Source organism: Cryptomeria japonica, chromosome 3 (assembly GCF_030272615.1).
Source record: "Cryptomeria japonica chromosome 3, Sugi_1.0, whole genome shotgun sequence".
Lineage (NCBI taxonomy): Eukaryota > Viridiplantae > Streptophyta > Pinopsida > Cupressales > Cupressaceae > Cryptomeria > Cryptomeria japonica.
In genome coordinates, this window is record NC_081407.1 from 935,931,236 (window position 1) to 935,942,044 (window position 10,809).

The window sequence follows — 10,809 nt, forward strand, 5'->3', positions numbered from 1 at the left end:
TTTCAACGTATGTATCCTCAAATAAAAATTAGTCAAAGATTATTTGAAATGGTAAAGCCTTTTTATGTCAAAATAAATCACACACGCACAACTTTTTGTTGTAGAGTACATATTCAATTTTCTAACCATTATGATGTTTATCAACGCATATGTATAGATTTGCATGCTAACAATATTTTGCAGGAATGCAACATAAATGGTCCACCGACATCTTCAAGTGAATTCATATCTAGCATCTTATGTGAAAGAGTAGATGGTCAAGTATATTACAATAAGTGTTGCTTGGATGTAACATGTGTTGATTGTGGTGGATTGCGACATTTACAAATTTGTCAACATATGGATATTGGACAAGAAATTGGTAATGAATTAGTAGAATTTGGAAAATATAAGACACTGGCCTACATGCTAAAAGATGGAAAAGAAGCAAAAAGGTGTGAATTGGTTAGTGAGAAGATTCCAGTGTATTAGTTTATGGGCATCTTCCATGAGAATATAGTGTATGAGTATGCAAGGCATAACCATCAAGCTCGTTGGTTGGACTCACAATTTAAGCTATGCAAGGGCACATTTCCACTTCATACAATCATTTCAATTGTTGACTTTGTAGAGAACTACACACTACAATCGCAGAATGAGGTGCAATCACAATATTACAACTCCACACAAGCTGCCATATTTGTGCATATAGCATTCATTCATGCACATGATAGTATGGAAGAGGATAGGAAGATATTGAGGGAGTATCATTTTTACATCAGTGATGATCACTCACACTCTACAAAGTTTGTGCAAGGTTGTTTTCAGATATTCTACGATGATTTAGCTAGCCGAGGCATATCATTCCATCAACATATCATATGGTCAGATAATTGTGCATCACAATTTAAGAACTCTCAGATGTTTTATTGGTTGAGTAGGATGCATAAGTTGACTGCTATTCAACATATGTGGAATTTCTCTGAGGTTGGGCATGGAAAAGGGGAGCATGATGGTTCAGGAGCATGTATTAAAAGAGCTTTAGCACGAGAAGAGTTAAAGTACAAAGGGAATGCAAACTTGAAAGATGCAAAATCAATTGTTCAATGGTGCAATCATACAATTGGTCCAGGTAATCAAGGTAAGTCTTCAGTTCACAATTTTTTTTGGTTGGTAGATGATACTAACATTGCAAAATTAGAAGATTGTTGTACATTGACAGGATCGAGTGAGCTACACTCTTTCAAAAGCTCTAATGTAGGTTCATGGACTATCCATACATGGCAGATGACATGTTATTGTTCTTCATGTAGAGATGGTGCCTATAATGACTGTGAGTCAAAGGAGTGGGTGGACGAATGGTGTATGAGACCTCTAACCCCACTTGAGACATACCGACCTCCAAGTGCACTACAACTCACACAGATGGAAGCATCAATTGAATTTGATCACGTGTCAGATTTAGTCCAACCAGGTAAATTATCCACATGTAATTTTTTGTACTTTAATATTTTACCTTAGTTGTTTGCTAAATTCTTCTCACTTTATCATTGCAAGGCATGTTTATGCAGTAATTGTAGCTGAAGACAATGAAGAAGGAAAAAATTATTACCTGTGTCGTTGTGTGGACGCAAAAAAGAAATTGGATCGCCCTGTGGTAGATGGAGAAAATATTGAGTACCCCACAGGATCAGTAGTTGTTACTGGTACATGGCTTAGAAGGTACCCAGTGAAGAAGTCTAACTTGTGGTTGTTCGAGGACTTCGAGACACATAGGAATATTCTTCATTATTCTAACCTTGTTGTAGCTTCAAATTTTCATTTGATCAGATATGGGGGTAGACCACTAAACAAGAACCTATGGAAGGTTTGTGAGTCTGACCATGAGGCCATACTAGAACGATAAAGAGTAGAGAAGATCCAGATGGTTCATTGGATTAAATGTAAATGTAAAAAATTGTAATATCAATCTTATTACGCTAGGAATGCCTTCTTTTTGCTCTCCAACTCACCCGATTGTTGCGGGACATACCCTAGCAGCGAAATCGCCCAAGTGCTCAAATTGCTCAAAGTTGTCAATATTTGGCATCGCGTTTCTTAGTGCTGGTTAATCATAAGAATGTTCCGTCTAATCCTGCGGGGTCGTGTTATGGCACTCTAAAAATCCTCTCTCGGTTTCGATAGAATTGGATCCAGTTGCTCGTGGCGACTCTTTCTTGGTTACGACAAAAAGCGTCAAATGAGTTCAATGAAAAGTTGCACAATGCCCCATCTTTCAATCCACTTGTCGTGGCACCGAACCGTCAGCTCGTACGCGTCGAGGTGGCCGGGTTTACACTAGGAATGACTTCTTTTTACTCTCCAACTCGCCCGATCATTGCGGGCCACACCCTAGCAGCGAAATCGCCCAAGTGCTCAAATTGCTCAAAGTTGTCAATATTTGGCATCACGTTTACCGATGCCTGTTAATCATAAGAATGATCCATATGATCCTGCGGGGTCATGTTATGGCACTCTAAAAAAGCCTCTCTCGGTTTCGGTAGACTTGGATCCAGTTGCTTGTGGCGACTCTTTCTCGGTTGCGACAAAAAGTGTCAGATGAGTTCAATGAAAAGTTGCACAATGCCCCATCTTTCAATCCGCTCGTCGCGGCACCAAACCATCAGCTCGTACGTGTTGGGGTGGCCGAGTTTACGCTAGGAATGCCTTCTTTTTTCTCTCCAACTCGCCCGATCATTGGGGGCCACACCCTAGCAACGAAATCGCCCAAGTGCTCAAATTGCTCAAAGTTGTCAATATTTGACATCGCGTTTCTCGACGCTTGTTAATCATAAGAACGATCCGTCTAATCTTGCAAGGTCGTGTTGCCGCACCGAACTGTCAGCTCGTACGCGTCAGGGTGGCCAGGTTTACGCTGGGAATGCCTTCTTTTTGCTCTCCAACTCGCCCGATCGTTGTGGGCCACACCCTAGTAGCAAAATCGCCTAAGTGCATGCATTAGATGAATATAAGTTTATGGGCTATGCAATTTTTTTAGAATGGGTATTGGTACAATGGTGTCTTACATTGTCTAAATTTGGTTCTTTCTATGTTTCCTTTATATAGTCTTATTTCAACTATAACTATTGAATTTGTGTTGATCTCCATAAGCTTGTGTCTTGGATTACAAACACATATTTAGGTTCAAAGCTTAAGTAACAATAAACTTTGTGCAATTATTCATCTAATCATTTTTACTGCAATTATGGATAACTATGATAAATGATTTGCATTAACCAAAAAGCTACAAATCCATGCAACATTGTATACCGTTAAAACTATCAAATATATCCAATACAAACAAATAGGCTTGCCAAAAGCCATATGGACTTAGAATTTCACATATTCATAAAACAAAACATATGTTCAAAATTGCTATAAAGGCATACAACATGATATCCAATAAAGTCAAATAGGGGCTTGCCAAAAGCCATATGGACATAGAATGTCACATATTCGTAATACAAAACACATGTTCAAATTTGCCATATAGGCATACAACATGGTATCCAATAAAGTCAAATAGGAGCTTGCCAAAAGCCATATGGCGACAGAATATCAAATATTCATAATACAAAACATATGTTCAAAATTGTCATATAGGCATACAACATAGGACCCTATTCTATTCATTTCCCTCTAGGGGAAGGAAACAAATCACGAGATATCTTTGCCTGTCGAGGGATGCAGGTGTCTTTCGAGTACATCCACTCGACCTCCTCTCCAGACTTTTTTGTAACTCCACCTGATACAATGAAAAGAATGATGTTAGCATATACAAAAATTGAATTTTAGAATGACATATAATAAAATAGTCACTTACCGCATACAAATAATCATGATGTTCATCCACAACAGGTGCAAGTTCATGATCTGGAGTGACAAGCCCCTCCTGTAAACATCACAATATAAATTAAACTAAATACAAGTGTCGTTAAAATTTTCAATAACATATTATTAAGATGACAAATGTAATGCTATATTTACTAAATTTACAAATATGTCTCATACTTCTGTTAAAGCAGTTGAACTTGCTACTGCTGCAACAACACCACGCTCCATTGATGCGCGAACAACAGGAGGAGTCTCTGATGTCAACATCTGAAAATTAAACAAAGTATATTGATTAATCACCAAAACTATCTATATTATTTAATAACAACATTAAAGATAAATTGTTTACTTGGGTGAAAGATTGTCGATGAAATACACTACGAGGTGTTGATGTTGAAGCTCTAGCATCAAACTATTTGACATCCAAAATGAATAATAAAAAATCATTCACATAAGGTTCAACTATCTACATATAATAATTATATTTCTTCACTTGTTGTATACCCGTGGAGTCAACGAAGTAGTGAAAAAGGGTGTTGCAGGAATGTTGCTAGTATTGTGAACACTTTGACCCTGATTTTTTATCATAATAATTTACTAATTTAGATACGTTCTCAAATTTACATATAAGATTTAATGAAAAGAATGAAATGAACATGTAATGAAATTCACCTGGGTATCAATGCCAAATGTTTCGTTTAGCAAGGATTCTGTCATGACAATGTTCTCTGTAGCAAACTTCACTCGTGCACGTGCATTCTCGGAACTATTAGGATCATAAGTGTAAAGAGAACCACAAGATCGACAAAAATAAGCTGGAACTCGATGCCTAGAAGAATCAACATCATCACTCGCATCACCCTCTACTAGAGGCCTAGCATACTTTATAAGGGTCTGAGTGAGTGAGCTAATCGAGTCTAGAGTTTTGACCACAATAATCTCCTTCACAATGGAAGGAATAATAACATGCTCCACCATAGGTCTGGCCAAGGGTCTTGGTGGTAGATTTGGATCACGCTGTGCACCCTCTCTATCATGCGAGGAACCCCCACCTCTACCTTGGAAATCTAGAAAATCAAAATAGTTTGGGATCTCATTAAGGACAAACTCACAGTACAATTTTCTCAAAAAGTATTGGGGTACCTCATGATTATTGCATGGGGGCTGATCAAATACCATCCACCACCTATCTCAAAAATTGTTCTTAATCCTTTCATGATGACACCAATGAATAGGGAATCTCCTACATCCAAGGTGTAAAGGTTGATTCGTTCGGGGGTCCGTAAAAAGAGCACACAAGTCAAATTTATTAATTTTCTTTTTCTTCACTGCCGCATATGATAATTTGTCAGCATAAAATTGCTTTTGTTCTTCCTTCTTACGGGACCAAAAAATGATTTTCCCACTCACAGATTGTATGTAAGATACAATAGATTGCAAAGAACTGGCAAGGTTTGTCCTATGGGAGTTTGTTTCAGTGGGATCTTTTAGCCTTGTGATTAAACCTTCAAGCTCTTTTTGGCTATTTTCTATTTGACCTAATAGGTTTTCTTGTGTACCTATGGGATGTCTAGGGATTGTAGGAGGTTTTTGATGTGCTTCTTCTTCAATATGGTCTTCATGAGGAGGTGATTGAGTGTTTTCAATATTTTCTTGTCTAATCTCATTTCCTGATAATGAAAATAAATTTAAATCAATAAACCTAGTTTAATCTTCAAATTAATAAAAAAATGACAATAAGAAAATAAAAATACATACCTCTTCGAGCTCTTCGATGGCGTGGCGGCATTTTGATGAGAGATGGACAACTTAGTGCCCAATTTCAAGATTTTACAAAGGGCGAGCGCAAGAAAATGGCACCCGAAATCGCCAAAACGAGGGTTTGGAATGCAAAATGCATCCAAAATGCGGAGCAAGGTTTTTTTGAAGTTTACAATGCACATAAGGCGTATGCCTTATAAGGTGTGCGCACTATAGGGCGCGCGCCCTATAGTGCGTGCGCCTTATGCGCTTTTTAATTTTTTTTTGAAGTGTGGCACCTTTTTGGTACCACAACTTCGTGCATATACCCAGATAATTTTTTTTTATTTTTTATAATTTGGGTAAATCATTTTTATATGGTATAAAGATATTATAATTAAATTAAATTTTATATAATTATATATATTATTTTATATAATTTTATTTAATATGTAATTATTACATATTATATTTTATATAGTACAAATTAAATTGCATTATTATATATATTATATTTTACATTATATAAATTTTTAATTAATTTATAATAATATTATAAGTTTAATATTTTTATTGATTAAAAATAAGTTCTCTTAAGACTATTGGATTTTGCATGACGGTATTTGATTCAAGTTTCATCATTGGTAATCTTTAGACATAATAGCCTTGTATTAATAATATTATAGTTATATTAACTAATATACATTATATTCTATAATGGCAATTATTAAATAAAAAAATAATATAATTTTTTTTTTTAATATAAGTTCAAATTATATTGTCTCTATGAGCTCCTTCATCTTTGACTCTTGCCATGTCTATTTATATCTTCCTGTCTCCCTCTCTCAAACTTCATTTGTCCATCTATACTTTTCTCTCTCTATCTTTCTATCACTCTATCTCACCATCCATATCTCGCTTTATCTCTCCCTCTCCCTCTTCCCCTATATATCTGCCCTTGTATCGAGCTCAATCTCTCTACCTCTTTCTCGTTATAGCCTGCCCGTCTCCCCCCCCCTCCCCTCTCCCTCTCTCTCTCTCTCTCTCCCCAACTCTCCCCAACTCTCTTCCCATATCTCCTTATTACAAACATGATATGAGCTTGTTGATAATGGAGTCTAATGATCTTCCTAATTTAAACATTTTATTTAATGTTTATTTGGATCTATATAGGTGGATGCATAGCTTATTTGAAGCTATCACTTCTACACAAATGTGTGTAAAAAATAGACCTATTTTTTCCCTAGCTGACCTTCCATACTCATTCAGCATCCCCATTGCACACCAAGGTACAATTGCTAGTTTTACCTACTTTAAACTCACTACACTATTGGACTATATATCTTTCTCTACCTATCTTTATATATCAATTAACATCTCTATCTTTATCTTTCTACCTACTTTAAACTCACTACGCTATTGAAAAACTTGACCCATTGTGTCTGTTGTTTAATTAACTCTGAAACCCATTAAATCCCCATCCCGATTTATTTATTTTAAAATACAGCACACGTCCCTACTTGTTCTTTCTCAATTAGTCCAGAGGCTTATGCTTAGTGCTTTCTCCACCACACTTTCCATTAATGGTTCTCCACAGGCTTCTAGAGAAGAGATGACGTGGAATACAATTACTGGAAATCAAGTAATCTGGAAATTGAAAGAAAAATACAAATATGGAAAGTGGCTGCTGCCGGCCATGTCCCTACCTACCAGTAAACAAATGTCTCTCTTTAAATTATCCCATATTCGCTGCTGTACTCTCTTTAGTACTTTTCACCAACCCGCCTTCTCTACGCCGTTAGATGGAGAAAGATCCAACGCCGGCCATTGACTCACTAGAATGTTCTGCTCGCACTCTACATAGGTACTTCAGCTCAGCAATAACATCTGTGATTTTCAATTTGTCAAAACTGATCTTGCTTAGTTTCTGATCTTGCGGTTCTGTGTTCGAATCCCGCCGCCATGACCAAGAAGTACCCTCCTGTAAGTGAAGAATACGCGAAAGCCATCGACAAATGTCGGCGAAAGCTCCGCGGACTCATCGCAGAGAAGAAATGTGCTCCGATTATGCTCCGCCTCGCGTTAGTAAATTCAGTTTGTTTTGTTCTTTATTTTCGTCGATCTGATCAAGTGATGAATAAAAATGAGTAAATTTAATTCTTTATTCTTTCTTTTCGTCGATGTGATGAATAATAATGAGGGGCTTTGTCCAGATGGCACTCGGCCGGAACTTTTGACGTCAAGACTAAAACTGGCGGGCCGTTCGGAACAATCAGACATCCGGATGAGCTCTCACACGGAGCTAACAAAGGCCTCGACATCGCAATCGGGCTTCTTGAGCCTATCAAAGATCAGTTTCCACAGATTTCTTATGCTGATTTTTACCAGGTGAGAGTTTTTGCCTTCATGAGACGCTTCTTACTGTTTAGGGTTTCACCTGTTTTGAAGGATTTGCTTTTTAATGGAAGATAGAAAACTGTCTCGTTTTGTGTAGCTTGCTGGTGTTGTTGCTGTTGAAATCACCGGAGGGCCGACCGTTCCATTCCATCCGGGCAGACAGGTTAAAAATTTATATTTTAAGCCGCTAAAAGAACTGTTATTTTCTACTTTTCGTAAAATTGCAGGAAAATATGCATCGATTTGCGTGCGATCTAATAGTAACTCTCCAAACTTTTAGATTTAAAGCGTTTCACTAGTAGTATTTGCTCGTTCGCTTCTCATCTTTAACTATCAAGTTGTTTGCGTCACTGCGATTTATTATTTTCACTTTTGCAATTGACCGGAACTATTCATATCTAGAGAAACGCAAAACATTCAGATATATGCGACATCTGTATAATTTGTCAATTTTTTTTTGAGAAAATAGTGAATTTATTATAAACAAAGTTTTAAGATTGTTTATTAGAATAATAATAAAGAAAATTTTGTGCTCAAACCATAATAGTGCTAGTCGACACGCCATTAATACTGCACCAGTGGTTTCTATTTGCATTAATCCTTTAAGGACTATTAATTCTTAATTAATTAAAGGAAACTCTCAGATTTCCCTTATGCTAAGTTAATTTATGCTGGATTGGTATTGTCCACTCTTAAGTCACAATAAAGTGAGATTTTATACCATCTGTTCATGTCTATATATGCTGATAACAAGCTGGATTGAAATCCGATTAATGTTGTCTTATATAACAACATCATAATTTGTCGGTGTGTTGCCTCTTCTTTTTCCTGCCCTCCCTTTTCTACACATTTGACCAGGATTTTGTGTTACAGGACAAGTGTGAGCCACCAGAGGAAGGCCGTTTGCCTGATGCTACTCAAGGTAAGACCAAAAACAGAACAAATAACAAATTAATTTTTCAATGAATTAAGAAATTCGTAATTAAGAGGGGTAAAAATGGGGAAGGAGATCTAATTCTTCCTTATTTTTTTGCAGGGGTTGACCATTTGAGGGAAGTGTTTGGTCATATGGGGCTGAGTGACAAGGATATTGTGGCTCTCTCAGGAGGCCACACCTTGGTGAGTATTTCATAATTTCAACGCGAATCATTATTCCAATTCACTTTCATTTGTCACTTGTACATTTATTTCTCATGTTGGATGAGTTTGGGTTACAACTTGTTTCAGGGTCGATGCCACAAGGAACGCTCTGGCTTTGAGGGCCCATGGACTCCCAATCCCCTCGAGTTTGACAATTCCTATTTTAAGTAAGCTCTTTCACTGATATATATACTAATGATCTAATGATGTCCCATCTCATTTATGCTCAAAGCTTTAATAAATTTAGAATTGAAGTTGAATTATTTATCTTCAATAATTCTCAGGGAGCTTCTCACAGGAGAGAAAGAAGGGCTGCTTCAGCTGCCTTCTGACAAGGCACTGTTGGAGGATCCAATCCTCCGTTCTTATGTTGAGAAGTATGCAAAGGTATATCCTGGCACACCCATAATAAATTCAAAGAAAAATAAAAATCTTCGACCTTGTGAATATGGTATTTGGGGTTTAGCACAAATGTCATTATGTTCGAAGTGAAAAATCAATCACCTGTGATGGGAAAGCGGTATATAAATCTTCTGGGCATTTTAAGTTGTTTGGCAATGGTGGTGATCATATGCTTTTATAAGTGCTTTTATTTGTAATCATCTGCTTTTATAAGTGCTTATTCTTAAAGTTCTGATTGAATGAGCTTTATTATCTGTGTCAGGATGAAGATGCTTTCTTTGATGATTATGCAGAAGCCCACTTAAAGCTATCTGAGCTTGGGTAAGCATTGGGCATTTACATTGCGTCATGACTTTGTGAAGACATGGATTTGTTGTACCGACGTTAATTTCTACAATTTTTGTTGCTTGTTCTCAGGTTTCCCGACGAGGAGTAATGAGAGATGGTTGAATTCAAATCTCATGCATTCTTGAAAAATATATACGATATTGCTTGTATATGAAAGTATCAATGTATAAAAAAGTTAATAATCTGTAGAGAGAGAAAGCTTAATTCTAGTGGCAATATACACAAGCCACATCACCCTGATGTGTGAAATAACATGAAATCGCTTTGTTTTAGATTTGTCAGATAAATATTTTACAATAAAGTAGTTAATACATTGTCTTTTACTATTAAGGGCCTTAAGAAAATTCAGAAACAAAGAGGCACATAATTCGTTAGACAATGTAACGGACAGTGGGATGTATGGTATGGTTTTATTGCTTTGTAGCATTGTTCATGAAGAGGGGATTTATATTTTTATTGAATGAATTTAATACGAAGCAAATAGGACATTCATTTGCACAACGTCAACCATACTTAGTGTTTTACTTAATCAAATTATCATTCTATTTATTTGCAAAAGAAAAAAAAAAAAAATTACGCAAAAAACATCTTTTATTATTTTTGAAGCTTTTTAAATTGCAGAACTTAAGATTTGGGTTAAGGTTAGGGTTAAGGATTGGTTAAAGTTAAGGTTTCTATTTTAAGACAAATTAAGTAAGAGTTTTAGGGTTAGTATTAGGACTCAATTAGGGTTAGAGTTAGTGTTAGGATTTAAGTACATGATTTCCGTTCTAAGATAAAGCTTGGAGTTAGAGTTACAGTTGAATTAGAGTTAGTGTTAGAATTGAGGTTCAATTAGAATTGAAGTTGGTGTTCTTAAGATTTAAATTAGGGTTAGGGTCCATTTAATATTAGGGTTAGGGCTATTATTATAGTTAGAGTTAATGTGTG

The 10,809-nt window shown here is 36.3% G+C and overlaps 1 protein-coding gene across 1 annotated transcript; it reads left to right on the plus strand.

The window, feature by feature from the left end:
* Window positions 1–7,369: 7,369 nt before the first annotated feature.
* LOC131045098 (L-ascorbate peroxidase 2, cytosolic) lies at window positions 7,370–10,316 on the plus strand. Its single transcript, XM_057978627.2, has 9 exons — window positions 7,370–7,673; window positions 7,806–7,980; window positions 8,087–8,152; window positions 8,863–8,911; window positions 9,026–9,108; window positions 9,217–9,296; window positions 9,414–9,516; window positions 9,794–9,852; window positions 9,949–10,316. Exons 1-9 carry the CDS (start codon window positions 7,555–7,557, stop codon window positions 9,965–9,967), a joined length of 753 nt encoding a protein of 250 aa, XP_057834610.1. The 5' UTR covers window positions 7,370–7,554; the 3' UTR covers window positions 9,968–10,316.
* The last annotated feature ends 493 nt before the right edge of the window (window positions 10,317–10,809 follow it).

What these genes read in the sequence shown, in the direction of transcription:
- LOC131045098 (XM_057978627.2), top strand. Translation starts at nt 7,555, where the DNA reads ATGACCAAGAAGTACCCTCCTGTAAGTGAAGAATACGCGAAAGCCATC. An exon ending in CCGATTATGCTCCGCCTCGC is followed by an intron (nt 7,674 to 7,805) that starts GTTAGTAAATTC and finishes GGCTTTGTCCAG; the next exon opens with ATGGCACTCGGCCGGAACTT. An exon ending in TTTGACAATTCCTATTTTAA is followed by an intron (nt 9,297 to 9,413) that starts GTAAGCTCTTTC and finishes AATAATTCTCAG; the next exon opens with GGAGCTTCTCACAGGAGAGA.